Consider the following 21,891-nt stretch of genomic DNA (forward strand, 5'->3'; position numbering starts at 1 on the left):
GCCAAATTTTATTTTCAATTAATAATGGTTTGTTTTAGATTGTTTGGATTATTGACAGCTCCTAGCAGCTTTACTTATGCATGAGGAATAACATTTAGAATAAACTATGGTATTACTAGACACATAACGTCTTCAAGTTCTTTTGTTTGATTGGCCATCGATTATTTTGAATAACTTTCGTAGTTAGATATAGAAGTGGATTAAATAGTTGGAAACATGAGAAATAACAATTATGTTTAAAAATTAATCTTTTTGTGTGTTCGGCTTTCAGCCATAATTTATTCTGAATAACTTTATTGGTTTAGACACAGGTGAAGTAGTGGCCCATTTTATTAAATACTTGGAAGCTGCACTGAGCTTTACTAATGCATGAGGAATAACATGTAGAATAAACAATGATAATACTTTAGAGTCTAGACACATAACGTTTTCATTAGTTCTATGTTATGTGATGTAAAACGTATTTAAGATTGATATAGATTAATGGAATAGCATATTGCCCTTTTTGGCAGCAATTGGCAAACGATCATCTGGCCCGACTTGGAGGAAAGGATTGGGTAAAGCATCCATCTGTAGTCCGGCCATATGAGCGGACTTCTTGACCACTCCGTTGGCATTGTTGAGTCCATTATCATTACCAAATTGTTGCATCAAGAATTTCTCAACGGCAGCATTCATCTCGCTATTGTCGGCCTCACCACCAGCTCCATTCTCCTGGTCGACGCAATCAAACATATGCTCATTGTCACATGTGCAATCCTGGGCAGCTTGGAACTCCCGGCTATAAATAGCTGTATTATCGAAATCACTGATACAATTGCCGCCCTGTGTTTCCATGTCATAGCCTTCGGGGCAGGGATTAGGAGGATTGCAGTAGGCGGGCAAACTGGCGTCGGTCTTGACGATGGTGTTATAACGATTTTGGCCCTCACCCATACCACCCGTTACATACTGATGGCCCCACAGCGAACTGTGCTGAAGAAACTCCTGATCCCGTAGCGATGGATTACTGTTTCCCTGCTGCAGAACACAATCAGCGCCACCGTCGCACAGTCTAGCGTATTCCGAGCGGGCCACTAAGTCCACATTATCCTTATCTGCAGCGGCGGCGGCAGCAGCTGCTACTGCCAAATCCCCCTCATTGTCCACATCATAGTATCCCACCTGCATATCGTTATCCATGCGATTCAATAACTCTGACAACAGGACATCCGCAAAGATGCTATCCTTGGTCTGAAATCCTTGCACTCCAGAAAAGCCGCAAAGCAGCAAAACAATGCATCCGGTTAACATGGAAAATTCTGAAAAATCAATAATTGCAATTTTTCACATTGGAAAATATTTTTATACTTTAAACTTACCTTTTGCCTGAGAGAACATATTGCGCATTTTATAAAAATGATATCGTTGCTTACGTCGGAGTTCGTAATCCTATTGATTTTTTGACTGCAGCAGCTGTAGAAAATTCCGTGTCTGGTGTGTATAACAAAATTGAGTTATTCACTGATGATGTGGTGACAACCAGTTGAATACAGAGAATATACACAACATACGGTTTTGACCCTCATATAAGTACATATGAATGTGTATACCATTTACACACATATGTATGTGCATTTATCAAGTTGATAAGAAAGCGCTTTATAGCGCAGGCGCAGGCGCTGTTATCTGCTAAGAAAAGCTTCCTACTGTTAATATTATGTTAAGCTTCTATTAAGGCGCTGTTAAGCAGCTTTTACTGCTAAAAGAAGCCGCGTTTAACACACAAATCACATTATATTAATAAATAATAATTATTTATTATACATATACATATAATACTGTTCATATGCATTAGCTGAATTCAATCAGATCATCCTCCCCATTCTCCTCCTCCTCCTCCTCATATTCCTGCTCTTCATCCTCCACATCACCACCACCACACAACATGTCAATCTCGTCCTGCATTTGCTGAACAGTGCGTTTGTGGGGATTTGTGTTTGAGTGTACATCGAGTTGATAGCGAGTCGTAAAGTCCCTATTGCAGGGCTCACATCTGTCATGAAAAAGTGCATGTGATTTAAGAAAAATAAATGTTTCTGAATCGTATACGAATCTCTTACCTAAACTTGCGCTGGGAATGTGTAGTAGAATGCATGCGTAACTCTGAAACGCTTCCAAAAATTTTGTCACATTCTAAACATGGATATGGTCTTTCATTGACGTGCGCTCTGTAAGAGAATGAAGATTTTTGTTAAATGACTGACCAAGTTTTTAAGGCAGCTTTAACGGATTCAATCAGCAAACTTTTTTAGTGATTAAAGCTGCGAATAAATTATGTATTTATTATGTTATAATACTGCATAGGACATATTTCAGTTGTGTATGGAAATTAACTGATTTTTTAATAAATTTCTAGGCGTAACAATTTAATCCAACTTTCAAAAGGTCAGTTTTAAAAAACATTTAATGGTTTTAAATACGATTCTATTTAAAGTGACTTAAGATTCTGTATTAACTTGGTTTAAGTGAAAAGCTGTTCTACTTACATCTCATGACGCTGTTTTGCAGTATGTTCCAGAAATGTCTCTCCACAAGTGTTGCATTTAAATAGACGATTTCCATTATGTTCGTTACGTCGATGAAGATTTAGCAATGACTTGGTGTTAAAGGACAAGGAGCATTCGTTGCATGGATAAAACTGTATCGATTCCTTACGATCCATGTGGCCTTCTAAATGATCTTTGTATTCGTTTTCATTCTTAAAGTATCCACCACATTCTTCGCATATAAAGAAATTTCGGAGACGCTTAACGGGACGACTTTCTTGGAATAGGACAAAATGCCGCTTATTTTTCTTTGGTGATTCCACCGGTCCAGGATTTTCAAAGTCTTCTGCGTCCACTAATTCCTCTTCACTTACATCTCCTACGACATATTCAGGCTCACATACGTAACTTTCTTCTATACAATCATTAATGTCTTCGAATTTCAAGTCCTGATCAATGTACTCCAGCTGATCCTCGTCAATCAACTCTTCAGACAGCTCATTGTCAGCTGATGGAAATGCGTTGGAACTCTTCTTCAGCATATCCTGTAGATAATGCTGCGAAAATATACAGCGCTCCCGAAATTTGACAGCCAAATCAAGTTCAGAGTTGCATCGCTCGCACATAAAATTGGGCAAACTTTCATTTACCAACAACTAATAAAAAGGGGGAAAAAAGTTTATTATTGTTTTGTTTTCGATTGCAAAAAAAATTAAAGTTGATTTACCTCGACTCCAGTTATGAGTTTCAGATTCTGTAACAGCTTTCCTCGCATATAGTTGAATATATGTCGCTGGCGATTCTTGTCTTTTATTTTGTTAGCACACACGCGACAAACTTCGCCCAAACTACCATTATCCATTTTTTAAACGAATATTATTTGTTTGTTGTTTCACCAAAGCAAATCCGGAGCAGTGTGTGAGCCAGTGCTGCCAACTTTTCAGATGAAAAAATCATAAGTTGCCACCCAGTAAAAATTTCCAATCTGGCTTGATTTTAATAGGTAAATTTCTCAAAGAAACAAATTTACCTATTTATTATTTTCTTAATTTTGAAGCTAGAATTTTGAGAAAGTTTGCGGAATATTTGTTATAATTTTATCAAAATTGTGAATTCAACTAAATTAAAATACACAACATCTAACCCCAGCATTCATAAAAAATTTTCCATTATTTTATCTAATTTCAAATTTGCATTAAATTGTTTATTTTTTCCAAATTATTGATAAAATAAAATACAAAATTTAAATTTCTCGTCGGATTGTAATACAGTGTGACCGCAATGGCTGTCGAGAATAGAAAATACCAAAATTTAATTTTACTTACTAGTGCTGCGAACTTTAGTGGAAAAGAAAACTGTTGGCTGGAAATTATTTTCGCGTGCACATTTCCATATTTTAGAAGAAATACTAATAGTACAACATAGCTGAATAAATACTGAAAATTACCTTATTTCCGGGAAAAACAATTTTATTAATTTTTTAGAAATCGAACTCTGAAAATATTCAGAACTGCTAAAAAATAGATAAGTTGGCAGCAGTGGTAAAGTTATTTAAAAGTGAGCTGTTAATAAAAAAAATCCGTTCCCTACAGTTCTACAATGGTCATCGATAAATAAAACCATGATAAGTAAGTATTTTTAAAACAAAAATTAATACCATTTGATTAATAAACAAAGACTTAATCTTTGTTATGTTTTACGTGTCTTAAAATACATATGAGAACATTGTGCAAAGTTCTTCTTCTGGAACCTATATCGTCGATGTCTGTGTAGCCCTACAACGAACGATGCATCGATTTACCATTGACTTTGATAACAAATCGATTGACCATTTTCGCGATATGGAATCAAAACAACAATAACAACAGCCATTAAAACATATTTTTGCGCGGGAGTTTGGCAAATGCTGTTGCCGATTATATTATTTAATTAAATTAATTATTTAAGTCTCTATTAATCATGTCTACAGAAACAAGTATAAGCTCCAAATGGACACGACCCGATGATGTATTAAAAAAAAAACAACTCAGATTATAAAGTCTTTTACAATTGATTACAAATTTGCAATTTGCAGTTTATCAAGCTACAAAGACTGAAACAGAAGAAGAAACAACTGGCGGCACGTGTGAGCAGCAATAACAACAATAAAAGGCCCGAGTTGGATGAGAATGACAAATGCAAGCTGCTGGAAGCCAAAATAGCCCAAAAGCGAAAAAATCCATTTGCCAAGTAAGTCTTATGCTAGGCGATCAGCTGTTTGGCTGCCAATAATGCATCAACTACAGGTCCACAGATGGCGCCAAGAAGCAGAAAACCGATGACCCACAAGATACATCGATTTGTGAGTCTTTAAAGACGGAAACCAACTGTTTTGTGCGTGAGACGCCGACACGTCCACCACCCGCCAAATTGGTACTCCAGAAATTCGATGCACAGGCGTTTGCCAAGTTGTTGCACCAACAACATGCCCAACAAGCGGATGAGGAAGACGATGCCGCGCTGGCCGCTCGACAAAAGCATACGTTGCATCTGCCCATAGATTGGTGCCTCAAGACCCGTGTGCGCTTCTTCTGCCCTACCGAACTGCCCGCCACGCAATTAAAGACCTCACAGCTGGCCAGCGGACTCACCAGCTTTGTGCGGTGCTTCGACACGAACCAGACGGATAGTACATTGGATATATCGGATGCTACACGCTTCAATCAGTGCACCTACTACTGGCAACATCCGCATCTGCCATGGCTAACACTGTTTCCACGCAGTGCCAAGGAAAACAATGGCTTTACCATTGGCGAAAGGGAACGCAAAGCTCTGGCCGAGGAATGGGATTATAGTTTTCGTGGACTATTTCAATTGTTGCGTGCCCGGCAATGTCCGTACTTTTATCTGTGTGCCAACACTTTTACGGTGCTGTTTCGCGCCGCTGGATGCGGAGGACGCGCCGAAATGCATGCCCTGGTCACGCCCTCTACCCGCGGTATGCGGAACGCACTTCGCCAGGAGGGCATTGAATACAGTATGCCACTCAAAAAAGATGTAGCTGGTGGCGGGAGTTTAAATAGCAGTTTCACAGAGGATCACACAAATGAAACAAAGCCAAAAGTTGGCGAAGATTGTGTGAAGAAAGAAGCGACAGACGAGAAACCGACTGAAGATGAGGATGACGATGATGATTGGCTGGAGAGCTTGGGAGTGGATGAGCGTGAGCTGCGACGCATCCAAACCACACATGCCAGGAAATTGCAGGCAGCTGAGATGAGCGAGGATTTCAGCGACAATTCCCTGCTGTTGATCGAAGGTGTCGAGTGCCAAGGCTTCTTCAGTTATTTGCTTAATGCCAAGAGCACCATCAGCAGCGTTGGTCGTTTGGCTGGAGTACCGCCCACGTTGTTAGCCTCTGTTGCCTTTCCCAAGGCCACAATGCAACATTTGGTGCCGCGATCCAAAAAAGTTCGTCTGGACGGCGTCGACTATCACAGCATCGATATCAAGGGACTGCTTCTGCCCACATTCCTTCCAAGCGTTGCAACGCTGCTCTGCGAGACGCGCCAAATGTTTAGCGCCACGTTGGCCAGTAGCGTAAATACCTTGTCCTTTAGCAAGGCCACACAGAAGCTGCTGGAATCATCGCCCGAGGAGTCAAAGGCACCTCGAGAGGAGGACGCAGGTTCAGGGCAGGTTTTCGGTCAACAAAATCTGTCCGAGTGCGGATTACTGCCCGACGTGGTGGGTGCCATTTGCAGGACAGGTCAACACGCCGTCGGGCTGCTGGAACGCGTTTGTTATCAGAGAGGCGAGGGTTATGCGTGGAGCTGATTTAGTAATATTTAAGATTGCAATATTGCAGCTTTAGGAGCCTATTGTAATTAAGTATGTATATTTGCAAAGAGTAATAAATGTCTAATAGCTATTATGGTTTATTCCATTTATGTTCCTATATCTACCCCGGCTAGTTATCCACCATGATAAGCTCGTCTATGCTCCAGTCCTCGTACGAGTGATCGGGCAGAAAGCGGCGTATTATAATTGGAATCTTCTTTTGCTTTAGCTCCTTCATTGCTATTTGCAGTGGATCCGTCTCGCCATCCAGTTCAACCATAATTGGCGCGCACATGGCAATTTGCAGTGCTCTCGTGCCCAAGACGCGTGCGCGCTCGTATTTCGTCATATATTTGGTAGTAATGCGTTTGGATTTGGGCACACCACCACCTCCAGCGATACCGGGTGTAATTATCTCAATGTTGTCCACTTCTTCCTCTTGGGCAATGTCCTCGTCAACGTCGTCATCAACATCGTCGAAATCGTCACCGCCGCCGACACTGGAAAAGTGGTAAGTATATAAAATAAAATATATGCAGGAACACTTTACTTGAGAGATTTCTACATACTCATCGTTATCGTATTCTCCGTCATCCATTATGTATCTATTTTAATATAATTTATTCACTTATAAATATTTTGGTGAAAACACACCGCTTGCACGCTTCGTTCGTTCTTGTTTTCTTTCCAAGCCGAAGGGCTGCCACCTGGCCCAAATGATGCCACCCGATTGAAAGGCTCTCACCCTGATAAATTCACCGATCTGGCAACATAGACAATTTTGGGTCAAGTGTCAAAATTGGTAACTTTAAATTTTTTCTACTTTTTTTGTTTTTGTAAATTTCTTAGTTTTGTACCTCAAGTTTTTAAAATTTATTCAGAATTTTGTTTGGAATTTTCTGCATATTTTAATATTTTTTTTAGATTTAAATTTGTAACTTCTCTCCCCTTGGGATAAAAAGCATCAAACCTTCATTGCAATGCTTAGCTTAATTTTAAATAATTTCGAATTTAAAATTTTATTAAAATTATTTATTTATTGCAAAGTTATGGCTTTTTGATATTTGCAATACATAAATTTCAATTTAGCGACATGTTGCTAGAAAATACCAAAATACCAACAACACAACCTTCGACATTCAAAATCTATCGTCCAAGCGGACCAACCACCGCAATCAAAAATAAAGCAACCCGTTTTATGTTGCAACTTGCCGGATGCTGACATTTCGCCGATGACCATGGCTTCCCGCATTTCTATTTTAAAACGAAATTTGCTAACGGATTTACACCAGAATTTAGAAGATTTTGGTAATGTTGGTGCAAAAGTCGATGCAGATTATGAGCCGATTGGAACTTATGTATATTGTGACTATTAAATAAAATGAAGATATTTGCTTGCATTAACTTGCCCATCAGCAATAACAATTGGTTTTATTGTTGTTCTTCGGTTCGGGGTTGCTCGATAACTCAACTGATAATTTTGATAGTGTAAACCTCATTTTAAAAGAACAATAAATAGCTTAGTCTGTTGTCTCTTGTTGTGAATCTGAAATTTTCTTGGCAAACTTTCTTGATATTTGTAACGATTAAGCAACCGATTCATCATTGAATGCTGCATTTTGAACGCCTTCGTTGTCCATGTTGGCAACCGTAATTCTGATTTGCTTGAGCAGCTTCTTGTGCCGGGCTACCGCATTGAATTCGTATGACCTCGGGCTGCAGACGGGAAGGTACTGCTGGAACTGGCGAGCATGCACATTCCGGGTGGCTAGATGCATGTCCCGATCTACTGCTAGGCACATTAGCTCGACACGACGCCTCGTCTTTCCTTGACATTTTTGAATTCGATTTCGAGGATGTACATTGACATTTAGACATTTGAGATTGTGCTTGCAACCGGTTGAATTGTTTGAGGCGTTACAAAATTTCGAAATGATATGATGACACTAAGAAAGTTGAAAAGCTTCCGATAACGCCTGCTTCGATTCGTGAATTCTCTTGCTGATATAACATTAGTTTACTGAATGCTGCATCTCTTTCTGTTTCTCTTTTGGCAGTGACGGCATGGCTGTTGGTTTTTGGGTACGTTATAGATGGGACGGGGTAATGGTAAAACCTCACGACTTGGCTGTGCCGTGTTGAGTGTACGGGAACATTCTGGTACAGTCACTGGCGCTCTATTGACATGTGCTTTCGATTCAGTCCTATGACAGCTCTCACTTTCGTTGCCCGTCGTTGCCGTCTTTTCACAGAATTTTGCTTTATCAGCCGTATTGTGCGGAGGGTTCTCGTTATTCTCAGCCATCTTGATTCTTAATGAAAACTGCAAGTAAAGGTGAATTTATTTACAATTTGTGGTGGTTAAATTACTTTCAGCATTCACGCACGCGCTTTAGCAAGGTAAATTTACCAACAAGGTGACATATGACATGGTGAAACTGTTATAAGTGACGTATTCACTCACCACACCCTCGTTTTCGGCCTTCTTTGGCGAAACAGGCATGATTATTAATTAATTTAGATGTCGTATTTACTATGGTGAAGGTATTAACAGTGGGTCAAACCATGATGCAATTATATAAGGTGTAGTACTCACTCACCACAGCCTCAGTTTCAGAGCAAATCTTATTTACCATAAGCATGCTTTTCACTGTCGTCTCTCTCTGTGAAATTGCCCTCAAAGTGGTGAACAAAAATTTGCTCCGAGGTGAACCGAGTACTCCACCTTATATAATTTCATCATGGGTCAAACCCATGCAACAAGTGATCAAACTACTAATAAGGCGTTGTATTCAAATCATTAAATTAATAATTTCACCAAGGAACAGTGTTCGACGGCATGCAAATAAATACCGAAACGCACGTTGGAAATTCACCTTGCTCGAAAGCAGCACAGCTGTAGAGAATACGTCACCTCTGTCTTTCTCCAGCTCTCGTTCTCACTCCCCCTTAGTTAAGTTCCAATTTAATTGGCAAATGAAGAATATATTTGAAAGCGAATAAAGTTATGTTAATATTACAAAAACCGTTTGTATTAGTAACTCAAAAAAAGCTAATTGCATTTGAATGTCTTTCGCGACCAAAACAATCACATTTCATTTCTTCATTTTACTAAATTTGTGTGAATAGTATTTGTAGAAGTTTAATGCCAACAAATTTTGAATTTTTTATGAGAATGTGTGCTCACTTGCCGTCCCAGTAAAGCCTACTCTGTATCCTAAATTCCCTAAATTGTGAAGGCATCAAGTGACGTACTCATTGTATGACGCACTTCTTTTTCCTTTGCTGCGCTTGACAGTGTCCACATTGATGTGGACCGCTTTGCGTATATTGCGGACGCTGATTGTTTTGCTGGTATGGAATGGGTTGACCGCATGTGATCTGCGCCCGCGTTGTCGCCATCGGTTCAGCCACTTGCCTGCAGGAGGCCTCGGGCTGCACTGGTGGCGCACACTCGCACTGCGCGGGCGTCGGCTTCAGCCGGCAAGTACAACGCTCCTCCATTGGAATTTGCCTCATTGGCTCCGCTCGTGCCCGAGTGCATGTGTACGTGTCAGCCATAGGTGTCTGCAACGTTTCAGTCTGCTGACCTTGTCGCCGTCGACTCACACAGAGGCATTCCACATTCGGTGACTTTGCTGCTGGTTGAGGTTGATGTTGGGCTTGTGACTGATCTGCCTGACGCTTGTCCTTCTTTGAGCCGGAGCACGGGCAGGCACTACATTTGCCACAGGGAGTTTCGGCTGCAACCAATTGCATAATTAATCATTTAAGGCTTAATTATTTAAGCAATTATTACTTACGCATATTTGGGCGGCAAAGTATAACACAAGTATAACACGAGAAAATTTGTGTGCCTCGAAGCGGAAAGGAAAACGTTCGAAATAAAGTTTGAAAAATAAATATGTCTTTAAGAATAAAGCATGCTCATTTATGTTTTTAAGTATTGTCGGATTGATATTTAAACTTTCAAAACCAGCATTTTTATTACAAAAAAGTTATAAAAAATGATAGAAAATAAATAAAATAAAATATATAATTATATAAAAAATCTTTGAAGCAGCCTGTTCCTTTTGGCATTTTAAAAAAACGGTTAAAAAAATAGAAATCAGAAAAGCGGTGAAGCATTTTTTGCAAGTAAACAATATTAACTTATATACTACACCTTGCCCTCCGTGTTGTGTAAAAATCAGCTATTTTTTTAATTTTCTCTTAAAGTTAATGCTCGAGAATTGTATGAATCTTTGTTAAAAGTATGCTTTCCTGTTTTATTTTAAATAGTTTGAATTAATTTAGCGCCACGCAACCGTAGTGCTGAAAAGTGACGTAAAGAAGTGTAGCATTTCGCCGCAGCTGTGGTAATTTTATTTTGGTATTTGCTGCCTCGCGGTTACTGGTCACACTGTTGTACATTCATTTTTAGTATTTTGTTTGCTTTTTTCGAGTGCAGAACGCGTTTCCGTGTTCGCGTTTTTAACGGCTTTGTTTTTTTTGTTATTGTCCAGTTAAATATTTACGTATACAATTTCAATATCGGTCTCGTTTTAGTGGGTCAGTTGGTGTGAATAGTGTGAGTGTAATTAACATAACACACTTACAATTGGAGAACATATTGTCTATGCTCCGTTATTGCTGCTTGCATGCGCTTTTAAATGCGTTGTTTTGTGTGTGTGTATGTGTGTGCGAAAATTGCAATGTGTATCGAATTTTCTTGATTTCCAAACAATATCATTACAAATAGTAAAAGTCAACTGCACTTGTAATTATATGGATTAACGGATATATACAAGGTAATTTGCCTAATTATACTATTAACCAATTGCCGGCTTCAAACTAAGAAAATCATTAGAATAAGTACATGCGAACTAAGCTGACAAGTACGCATACAATTAAACACATTTCATGTACTGGTTTTGAAGCAGACAATGATGCGTAGGCAGATCAAAGTTGAGAATGTTTATGCAGCAGCCACAGCCCAACATGTATGTGTGTGTATGTATACGCTTACACATTCACAGCTGTGGTGTTGTTGCTTCTCCCAGCTGTGTTCTCATGATAACGGCGCTTGGCGTAGTATTTGTGAGTATGTGCTTTTTGCTCCCTTTCTCAATCTTCGTATCTCCGTATCTCCTGCTGCGATAGCGGGTGACGTTGTTAATGTGTCTACACAGTTTATTAATTTTGTTTTGTTTAACAATGCTTGTAGCGTCAAATGGACAAAGGGCATTAAAGGTAAAGCATCCATTTAAATTCTCTTTTCGTTTTTGTCCAGACACTCGAGCATTTGTTTACTCATCAATTTGTCAGTACTGCAACAGAAAAGTAAACTTTCCATATCACTATCTAATGTCTTTACACGTTGCGTGGCAGCTAAAATTCCTTGCGCTTAAGAATTGGCTGCTCGTGGGAAATTTATGGGCTGCGTGTATAACCCAGAGGTCAGCTGTTTCACTTGTCATGTACGAAACGGGTCAAGTGTTTATATGTGTTTGTGTGTGTGTATACACGATCAATACACAGGTAACGTTTACTTCTGTTTTTGCTTAGGCGAACTAAATAACCAAGGATGCATTTCACAATGGTAAATTCAAATTTAAAGCTGATTTAACTATGAAAACTGTTGAAAAAAGTACAAATTTTCGGTCAGGTTAGACATTTTGATGGGTTTGAAACCGTGACGTTTTTGATAGTTAAAGCCTGGAGTGAACTCCCACGATCCGTTTCACGAAACAGAACTTAATAAATCGGGATATTCCGCTGGTTAGACTGTACAATGGTAACCAAAAATGATTTAGCTGAGAATGAATTAATGGAATGGAATAATGGGAATAATAATGGCGACTGATAGTCACGAGAGAAGCGTACATTATTTTAAGTCATAAGACTGCTTATTATTCTATAATTAACAAAACTGATATATCTTAAAATTTATACTCCATTTTTATATACAAGCAATTTTTCAACAAAAATAAGTTTTTTGAAAAAACTGTTTTAGATTAGTTTCTTGTACAGAATTTGTACTGAATATATAAAATTATACTAATAAATTATAATTTAGCTGTTAAATATAGTTTAAAATATGAAAATTGATTTCAATTTGTGTTTGTTTATTTATCGATTTATTGATATCTTTACACACTTTAGCAGTTTTACTTTAAACTGCGGTTTATTTCTCTTTTCATAAATAACGATATAGAACTTATCTACTAGAACGGCTCTAATGTTGTTGACTTCTTATCAAAGAGAAAACAATGTTTCCGCTCCAGAATTCTCTCACTAAAATCACGCGCAGAGACATTCAAAGCTTCCAGTACTATCTATAAGAAATTAAATGTGCCCGCTTTGCTACAAAGCGAACTGCAGAAACCACTTAGTATTAAAAGTTAATTAATATAAAATAATTAACTGATCACAAATGACTCATAAACAAGCTTACGGCAATTATTTTGATATAAATATATCATTGAAATATCCCATCAATTACATGTACAGCAAGTATTTAAAATCTTATATTCATATATTACTCATTTGAACTTGAATGACACGTATTCCCCTGCGAAGACCCGAGTATCTTTTGTCATATCTTATCAGTTGTACTATTTTATTGTTCCGCTCCCATTGAAATTGATAAGCGAGCAATAAGTACTAAAGAACTGCAATGTTTTTGTTTACGGACGACACAATTTCAATAGATTTGATATAATTACACGTACATGGCTATAAATATAGAATCGTGTGGAACTTTGCCTGTGGTTGCCGAGTGGAAATGCCTTGTTTACAGCTCGTTAACGAATCGTGTTCAGATAATATCCAACTAAATTATTTGCGTGCTGTGTTAGTGACAAAATGATATGCTTTTATAAAAACAAAAGAGTCGATTTGTAGATTCAAAATAAGAAAATATATTCTATTAATCATTTTTAATATTTCAGCTATTGTTCCTTGTTCCTATTATCAATTAAAGTATGTTAAGGTTCGATTGTGGTTGTATTTGTTTGATAACAATATCTGTAAATTTAAATCAAGTGGAAAACTAATTAAATAAACAGAATACTTTATTAAAAATTAATTAAAACTATGGGATTTTATTGCATCTGTTAAATGCACAATTTATTCAGTTTGTCTATTCATAATCATTTTCTAATTCAATGCAAATAATCACGTCCACATTGAAGCCATGCCTAAAGTCACGATAATAATGTTGTATTGAAGACAAATTATCGTATTCCGTTTCACCTTCCGGGTCACTTCCATTTTCGATTATATCATTATTTTGCGAATGCTTTGTTTTACTGCCTACGCATTAACTTCGGGTAAAATACTTTATTTATGCCTTGAACGTATTTGCATTCATTTTATTTAAGATTAAAAGAAATAAGTAAATAAATCCCCATCGTCTTGGGGATTCGCCTGTTTTCATAATGAATCATTTCTTTTATTTATTTTATTTAACTGCAAAAATGCAATGTAAAAGCTCATTAATTTGAATTGTAATTAACTTTTGGCATGCTTTATCGTAGGGTGTGTCATAAAACAGTGAAGAAAGTGAAAATAAGCAAACAAATTAAAATTGTTTTGAATGGGATTTGAAACAAACATTTGGCAACAAAAAAGTTTTATTAATAGCGTTGATTGCAAATTGTTGTTTTTGTAAGTTAAGTGGGCTTAAATCGGGGAGATAAACACTTTACCAAAGATCTGTCGACTTATAGGGTATTTCCTCTTTAACTAATCTAGCTAACAGCATTCTAGGTTTTTGACATTCAACTTTCTTCTTTTATATTTTCCACGTTTAAAAATGGATATATGTTTTATTTGTCGCGAATAATATTTGTGCTTGCTTTTTTTTTTAGAAAAAAAGACTTACATTAACAATTTTATTTTTTATACCCGTTACTTAAAAAATAAGTAAAAGGAATATTGTGTTCGTTGGAATGTATGTAACAGGGAAATGTGGGCATCTCCGACCCTATAAAGTATATATATTCTTGATCAGCATCAACAGCCGAGTCGATATAGCCACGTGTGTCTGTCCGTCTGTCTGTATGTCCGTCCGTATGAACAAAAGGATCTCAGAGACTATAAGAGATAGAGTAACCAAATATAACACACGGATTCCTATATACCCAACACAGATCAAGTTTGTTTCAAAACTAAGCCACGCCCCCTTCCGCCCCCGCAAATCGCAAAAAACTACCACTCCCACAGCTTTAAAGATTAGAAGTTTTTAGTGGCTATTAACGTTATCAATTATTATATTACAACTCGCATTAAGATCGGACAAGTAGAACGGCAGTTATGGCAAATAAAAGTTTTCAGTGCAAAACAAGTATTTTCTTTAAAGTACTTTTCTATATATTGAAATAAGTAGCGGGTATCCTATGGTCGGGATCTCGACTATAGCCTTTCCAACTTGTTTTTTATATTGAGTATATGTTGGTTAAGTTATAGTCATTCGGTCTAGTCTTAACTAGAGCTTTCACATTAACATTTTCATATTAACATTTGTATCTTACGTATTTTGGTCATCTGTTATTAACATTATTTCTCAATATATTCTTTATTCAAAAGATGGGACATAATTGAGTGCCATGGCTTGTTTTTTTTTTTATTAAAATGTAATGTATACGAAGGAGTTTCGCATTACCATCTGTAGCTGATGTTAAACCTTAGTTTGTAACATTTCCCCAAATTATTTTTTATTTGATTAATTATTTTGTGGTAAAGTTATTTTTAAGAAGAATATTTACACTATCTATAGGATAATTCCTAATCAAGCATTCTAATCTAACTAAGAGCATTTAAAATATTTTCGCTTTAACATTTGTATCTTATGCAAAACCTTTGTTATTAACACTCTTCTGCAAATCAAGAGGTTAAGCAATACTTTGCTTTGTGGTAAGATATGTGGTAAGATATGGGGCAAGTCATTTCCACACTCCATGGTACATGGACCTTCATTAAGGTCATGCACCTCACCAGGAAGCTTACTATATGCTTGAATATTTAGTTGTCCTTTTTCGATGTCAAGATCGTCAACGGCACTTTATTGCATCGCCAACTGGCCCAAGAATGAAGCAAGTAAAAAGTAAACATATTATTAAAAAAACTTGTTTTTTTCAGAGACCTTCTAAGTCGACTTGTAGATATTAGTTATAGTCGGTCGCTCAAAGCGTGCAGTTCGAAAACTGTGTATACACACACACACACAAAATACACACCGTGATTCAAGGCGAAGGTCAAGAAAGCAGCACGCAACTCGTTTGAGATACACAATTATTATTGTTGTTGCTGTTATTTTTGTTGTTGTTGCTACGCAGCTTCCTCGCCCAAAACAATTCTACAGCAAAGTTGCCGCTTTGGGTGTTGCGCTTAACCTTGAACATTGCGTATACGACGCATGAGACGCGCTTTGTTTGTATGAAGTGTAAGTTCTGGTTTTTATACCCGGTACACAAAGGATGCAAGGGTGCAATAACTTTGTGTCAATATAAGTAAATAAAGGCTGCAAACCTCCAAATTTCTGGAGAAGGTGCGGTTAGATGATTAAAACCATGCAACCAGATTTCATTTGGATTTAATTTTATATAATAAAATAATTTTATTGTCTTAGTTGCTTTATATTATGCCAATAAATTTTTTTACGCAAAAAAATTAAATAAATTTGTTTATGGAAGTCTCAAATAATGCCGCTATACAAAATATCGTAAAATTTATGTTATTATTTTTTTTCAATCCAACCTTTATTTTTAATATAGGTAAATAATTTAAAGCTAATGCAAAGAATCTGATCCAAACCGGTTTAGTTAGGTTGTGCTTTTAAAGTGACTCAGTAGTGTCGTTATTCAGCTCAACTAATTGGCAAAAGAATACTTGAACATAAAGCCATTTACAAGTATGTATGTAAGTATCTACAAGTCAAGCACGCTTAAGTGTTGTATCTATTTTTTCTGTTGTATTCAAGCGAACATGTATTTATGTGTGTAATTAGCAATATTAAATGTCGGCTACATTTTAAGTAAATGTACTTGTGATTCTTGATTTGCTTTGTTGTTTTGCACATGAATAGAATAGAGGTCTCTGTGTCAGACAGACTTTAACTTCAACTCAACGAGTATTCATATAAATATTGCATATTTGTGTGAACGTATTTGTTTGTTTAGCCATTTGCATGTTTGTGACACAATTCGTTCTTTTCAAGTCGAGGCAGCTGAACACAGATTCAACTGAGATACCGAGAGATTCAATCGGAAGAGAAACAACTTTTTGCAACGTGTCTTAGAAACGGGTTGAGTTAAGTGTTTGAAAACCAGTTCAACTAATGTGGCTGCAAATAACTAGCTTTATTTAGACATATACTCTACGATCCGATAAAGTATAAATAGTTATATTGTTAACTATAGATCTTTGTGAAAATAGATACGCAAATTATTCAAAGTTCAAGTTCAAGCTGCTAAATTTGACCAGCAATTTTTTTCTTTCGGTTTATTGAAATTACTAGCAACCTCATTATCACGTCTGTTTCGCCTAAAACAATTTTTGATATATTCATATATTTTTATAATGTTTTTTTTTTTTTTTTTGCAAACTTTGACAGTGCGGACATTTATAATGTCATTTGACTGTTTCGGTTGGTCGCTTATCAAAAGCAAAAACAAATTAAAACGTAGAATGAGAATTGAAAATTGCACAATGTGCCTAACAGCGTTGCACGACCAGTAGATACCCTAAAGACAGGAAAATCTCAGATTTTTGTTATAAGTAATATCAATAATTTTATGCAGTTACTTAGTTCATAATAAAGTCTATGCTACCCATTTTCCGCATCTTTATGTTTACATGGTGTGACAAACAAACTGGTTTTAACTGTTGCCTCTCTGTCCACTCATCTCCTCTCTCCAGTATCCAGTAGTATCTCCAGTATCTCCAGTAGACAACCCAACAGACAATGCACAAAACTGCGAGCACGAAGTAAATTTAGACACACACAAAAGTTGATTGAACTTTTAATGTTTCGTTGACTTTTCAACATGTATGATGATCATAAGGAACTACATATTACTTATTTATGATTGTCTTGTTTATGGTCTTGCAATTTGTTATAATAATTGCACAAGGTTTATATTATTAAAAAGTATTGGTTGAACTCTAAAGTAAAAGAAGTTACATATGATAAAATATAACATATCATTAATGGAAAAAGATCTGTACAAAGTTAGAAAGATTTATATAAACTTTTTAGTAAATGAGAGTACATGAAAATCTTGTATGGGTATACTCTGTCTTAGGAATCAATTCATCTAAGCTATTGACTTATAAATTTAGAAATAAAAAGAATCTATTTTAAATAGTTTAAAATAGGGATTTATTTAGTGGTATGCTAAGCGTTAATTATTTTAAAATTTTATTTTTAAATTTAAAAATAATTCGACCATATGCATCAGTATTTAAAATCCAATTTAATAGACAATAAAAGGAGTGCAAATACGTTTGGGGTATCAGGTAGTTAAGCACTTTAAATTATATCTACGTAAATACGTTCTTTTTTGACTTTGACCTCTGCTAACTCCTGTAACTCTCCCCATCAGCCTATAACATTATCAAAAGCTGGAACTGAAAGCAAATTAACATATTCACGTTAATGACAACAAACATCAATTTTGATGGCATCTGCTGAGCTTTAATGAATGCTCAAAGGTCGACAGTTGTTTATATTATATTCTTTACCCGGACTCAATGACTGATTAATTTACGAACTAAGTGATTGTGAATCAACACGGAGCCCAAATGGTAATTTGTATGAGGCTGAAACTTTAAGACAAGAAGTATAATATAGCTTTAAATTATATAATATACAAAGAAATTATAACTTATATTAAGGGAACTTTTTGGAAGATTTGGCAAGTTGGATAACTCAACAAAACTCACAGATTGTCTACGTTATACTTTGATTAAAATATTAATTCAAATATAAATAAATAAATAATCAACACCCTGTTTTCTAGTATATACTACATATTTCTATATATGAAGTATAATATATAAAAACTATCTATACACAATAAGTAGACAGCAAGAAATTATTGCCCTTAAAATAAATCATTAAAAAAATAACTAAAAAAAAAATAAAGTAAAGAGAACGATGCAAAAGTCGTAGCTAAGTTAACTTTACTACAATGAGTCGAGGGGAAATCCACCGCACGCCTCTCTCCCTCCCCCTTTCCCGCTTGCTGTTAAGTTAAGTTAAGTGATAATGAGTACGTTTTCTAATGGAAACCTGTTTTTTCTTCACGCTATTGTCTTGCAGACACAAAGCCATCTGAACATGACGCAGAGTAGCGGCATAGAATTTGGCAAATCGTCAGTTCCAGTCTCCTCCTCCGGCGCCTCCGCCTCGAGCTCCTCGGATGTGCTGCTAAACAACTTTCAGCTGAAGAAGAAGAGCTACCGGGTGCTGCTTCATGGGCAACGTTTGGTCTGGGAACGCATGCAGCGTTCAACAAAAACAAACTCCCAAAACTCAAATGTGACTGTTAAGACGCCGCTGCCTGAGGCTCCATCATCGGTGGAGCAGCAACTTGGTGATGACTCTCACAACTATGGAGAACATAGTCATATTCTGCACATGGATGACATCATTAGCGTCCGTCGAGGTGACACTAAACAGCAGAGTCTTCAGCCGCAGCAGTTGTTGGAACAGTTGCCGGAGGACTTGAAGCCCACAGCACAATTTCTGACCATTAATTATGCGGAACGCTTGACTAAATCCAAGTCGGATTGCAATCGTTGGCAACTGCGCCGCATCACATTCTACAATTCCGATCCGTATATTGTGCGTCAATGGGAACTGCAGCTGCGGATTCGCCTGGATTCCTCGCCAGCTGGCGGTCAGCGAGTGCGCCGACTCTTAGTCTTTATCAATCCATATGGCGGCCGCAAAGCCGGCGCACAGACCTATGAGCGTCACGTGCGTCCACTTTTCCAGCTGGCGGGGATCGATGCCACCTGCATAACGACACAGCGTGCGAATCAAATCCGTGACATTCTACTGACCCACGATCTGAGCTGTTATGATGCCGTGTGCTGTGTGGGCGGCGATGGCACCGTTGCCGAGGTCATCAATGGTCTTGTGTTCCGTCGCATGCGGGAACTGGGACTGGATATGCAGCGGCCGGCTTATGTACCACGCCCAAGTCTCCCAGTGGCTGTGATTCCGGCCGGAAGCACTGACACCATTGTCTATAGCATGCACGGCACAGCAGATGTCCGGACGGCGGCCATCCATGTGCTGCTCGGCCAGCGACGTGGCCTCGATGTCTGCAGCGTGAGTAACAGTCGCTCCCTGCTCCGATTCTGTGCCAGCGTACTCAGCTATGGCTATCTTGGAGATGTTGCCGCCGAGAGTGAACAGTATCGTTGGATGGGCACCAAGCGATATGAATACAGTGGGGTCAAGGCATTCATCAGCAATCGGGGCTATGATGCGGAACTGCATCTGCTCGAGGAACCGTTGGAGCCAGAGACGCCACAGAGTCCCGTTAGCGTGTGCAGTGATCCGCCCTCTGTGTGCTATGCGAATTGTCAGCGTTGCAGCATTGCCAGCTCGTTGCAGGAGCAACGTTCCACGCTCTTTCCCACTGCAGTTCAAGATGAAGAGGGGGAGAAGCAGGAGCAGGATAATGCGAAGAAGGAGCACACACATGTCAAATTGCAACCAAGTGTTGCATTTAATCGTGAGTTGCAACTCAGTGCCAGCGAGACGGCCTTGTTGCGTCCTCGTCCCAGCACTCTTCCCCTGCAGCCGGGCGCTGCCTCTTACGGCTCGGATTTGAGTCTGCGCAGCGGCGAACAATGGAAGATCATACGTGGCAATTTCTTTATGATTTGTGGCGCCAACATCACCTGCGCCTGTTCCCGCAGTCCCAACGGCATCTCTCGATATAGTCATCTTGGCGATGGTTGCCTCGATTTGATTCTGGTGCGCAAAACTTCGCTGCTCAACAATCTGAGGTTTCTATTGAGTACCGCGGGAAAAGGTAGCGATATTGTAAGTAAACCCGATAAGCACTTGGATATAACATGATCTGATACATTGTTTTATTTTATTTGCAGCGTAATCTGCCGTTTGTAGAGGTTTATCGCACACGAAAGTTCAACTTTCGCACATTGACAGCTTCCCAGGAGAACTACAGCATTGCGGGATCTTGTCAGCCCATAGCTCAAAACGACAGCGATGGCATTAGCTCGGAATACTCCAGCTGGAATTGTGATGGAGAGGTTGTCACCGATTTGGACGTAACCATGAGGTAAATATAACCTATTTGAAAACTCGACAAATTGAACTAATTTTCACTATTCCATTTTACAGCTCTCATTGTCAGCTCATTGATGTTTTTATGCGTGGTCCACATTCCTATAGCAAGCCGCAAAAAGTGGGCGTTAGCACGCCCACAACTCCAGCCAGCTCAAGCGATAATGTATATTGTTGCTGCAAGGATTAAGAGATTGCAGTAACTTGGATAGCTTTAATTTAGTGAGACACTAAGAAATTGGCCGTGACAGTAGCTTGTAAAATTTGTTATATATTTGTGTACGTTAAATGGATTAATTTTTTGTAAGTAGTTAGACCAACTGGAAAACCCTTATTTGATATTCATACTGTATTATGCGATCTATAAGATCCAAAGAAATTACATACATTCCCCTGAATGGTGTGCATTAAAATTATACATACATATATTTGTATATTCTATTTGAATCACACTACCTCTAATAATAAATAATGTGAGCAACTGTGTTTTCAATCAAAATATCATATTTTCATTTCAAACAAAAGTGATTAATTTCGTGTTTTCAAATTTGCGCGTAAGACGAGGCACCGTGTCGTTTTGGCAGAGTTGCTGTTAAATTTATCGGTATTCGAATATCGAAAATATTCGATCGTTAGCATACAAATCTGAAGCGCCACCTTTGGTCTATCTTTCGAAACCAATCTTCGAAGCAAGGAACCATTACAGGCGAACTTAATGAACTAAAATTAGTTCGTTTGTTCCAACGAATTCTATACAATATCGATTAATATTTATTGTCAATCGAAAGATTTTATTTAAGTTTTAGGTAATCAAAATTGCTAAATGCAATAACTTTAAAATAAATTAATAATTTGATGAAAATTCGATATTAGATTAAATTAAAGAAAACAATTTTATGAAGGTTTTTAAACATTTAGTTCGTCCCCCACATTGGATTAAAGTTACAAATTAAAATTTAAAAAAAATATCAAAAAATTGGAAAAATTCTAACACAAATCCATAAATAGTTTGTCACCCCTCGGGGAGAGAAATTACAAAATTTAATAAAAAAAATATCAGAAAGCGGAGAAAATTCCAACAAAAATTCTACAAAAGTTTAAAAAATTTTAGCTTCAAAATTACAAGATTAGCCCAATTTTTTGGAAAATTTGTTTGTTACCAATTTTGACAACGTTCCTAAAATGGTTCACATTGCCAAACTGGGAAATACTGCAGTGTGGCAACCTTTGGAC

At 37.6% G+C, this 21,891-nt stretch overlaps 6 protein-coding genes across 7 annotated transcripts; 2 read left to right on the forward strand and 4 right to left on the reverse strand.

Annotated features, from left to right (window-relative positions):
* Positions 1-46: 46 nt before the first annotated feature.
* On the reverse strand, positions 47-1,521 carry LOC117789808. Its single transcript, XM_034628943.1, has 2 exons — positions 1,362-1,521; positions 47-1,301 (listed from the first exon to the last, which is right to left on the reverse strand). The coding sequence occupies exons 1-2, from the start codon at positions 1,387-1,389 to the stop codon at positions 481-483; spliced, it is 849 nt and encodes a 282-aa protein (XP_034484834.1). The 5' UTR covers positions 1,390-1,521; the 3' UTR covers positions 47-480.
* A 253-nt stretch (positions 1,522-1,774) lies between these two features.
* Positions 1,775-3,461, reverse strand: LOC117789807 (zinc finger protein 708). The gene is made up of 4 exons (XM_034628942.1): positions 3,256-3,461; positions 2,529-3,184; positions 2,103-2,210; positions 1,775-2,035 (listed from the first exon to the last, which is right to left on the reverse strand). The coding sequence occupies exons 1-4, from the start codon at positions 3,388-3,390 to the stop codon at positions 1,834-1,836; spliced, it is 1,101 nt and encodes a 366-aa protein (XP_034484833.1). The 5' UTR covers positions 3,391-3,461; the 3' UTR covers positions 1,775-1,833.
* Positions 3,462-4,395: 934 nt separating this feature from the next.
* On the forward strand, positions 4,396-6,438 carry LOC117791332 (protein downstream neighbor of son homolog). Of its 2 annotated transcripts, XM_034631053.1 has the most exons (3): positions 4,396-4,535; positions 4,603-4,757; positions 4,814-6,438. In XM_034631053.1, exons 1-3 carry the CDS (start codon positions 4,488-4,490, stop codon positions 6,342-6,344), a joined length of 1,734 nt encoding a protein of 577 aa, XP_034486944.1. In that variant the 5' UTR covers positions 4,396-4,487; the 3' UTR covers positions 6,345-6,438. The 2 variants fall into 2 exon arrangements, with proteins under 2 accessions (XP_034486944.1, XP_034486945.1); XM_034631054.1 differs by lacking the exon at positions 4,396-4,535 and having other exon boundaries at positions 4,623-4,757; positions 4,839-6,438.
* On the reverse strand, positions 6,390-7,069 carry LOC117791333 (DNA-directed RNA polymerases I, II, and III subunit RPABC2). The gene is made up of 2 exons (XM_034631056.1): positions 6,917-7,069; positions 6,390-6,847 (listed from the first exon to the last, which is right to left on the reverse strand). The coding sequence occupies exons 1-2, from the start codon at positions 6,943-6,945 to the stop codon at positions 6,478-6,480; spliced, it is 399 nt and encodes a 132-aa protein (XP_034486947.1). The 5' UTR covers positions 6,946-7,069; the 3' UTR covers positions 6,390-6,477.
* A 670-nt stretch (positions 7,070-7,739) lies between these two features.
* On the reverse strand, positions 7,740-10,242 carry LOC117790109. Its single transcript, XM_034629393.1, has 3 exons — positions 10,151-10,242; positions 9,262-10,090; positions 7,740-8,670 (listed from the first exon to the last, which is right to left on the reverse strand). The coding sequence occupies exons 1-2, from the start codon at positions 10,152-10,154 to the stop codon at positions 9,603-9,605; spliced, it is 492 nt and encodes a 163-aa protein (XP_034485284.1). The 5' UTR covers positions 10,155-10,242; the 3' UTR covers positions 7,740-8,670; positions 9,262-9,602.
* A 553-nt stretch (positions 10,243-10,795) lies between these two features.
* On the forward strand, positions 10,796-21,157 carry LOC117790108 (ceramide kinase). Its single transcript, XM_034629392.1, has 4 exons — positions 10,796-11,137; positions 18,655-20,394; positions 20,460-20,653; positions 20,716-21,157. The coding sequence occupies exons 2-4, from the start codon at positions 18,673-18,675 to the stop codon at positions 20,846-20,848; spliced, it is 2,049 nt and encodes a 682-aa protein (XP_034485283.1). The 5' UTR covers positions 10,796-11,137; positions 18,655-18,672; the 3' UTR covers positions 20,849-21,157.
* The last annotated feature ends 734 nt before the right edge of the window (positions 21,158-21,891 follow it).

The sequence above is a fragment of the Drosophila innubila genome, assembly GCF_004354385.1.
Source record: "Drosophila innubila isolate TH190305 chromosome 3R unlocalized genomic scaffold, UK_Dinn_1.0 2_E_3R, whole genome shotgun sequence".
In the NCBI taxonomy this organism is placed as follows: domain Eukaryota; kingdom Metazoa; phylum Arthropoda; class Insecta; order Diptera; family Drosophilidae; genus Drosophila; species Drosophila innubila.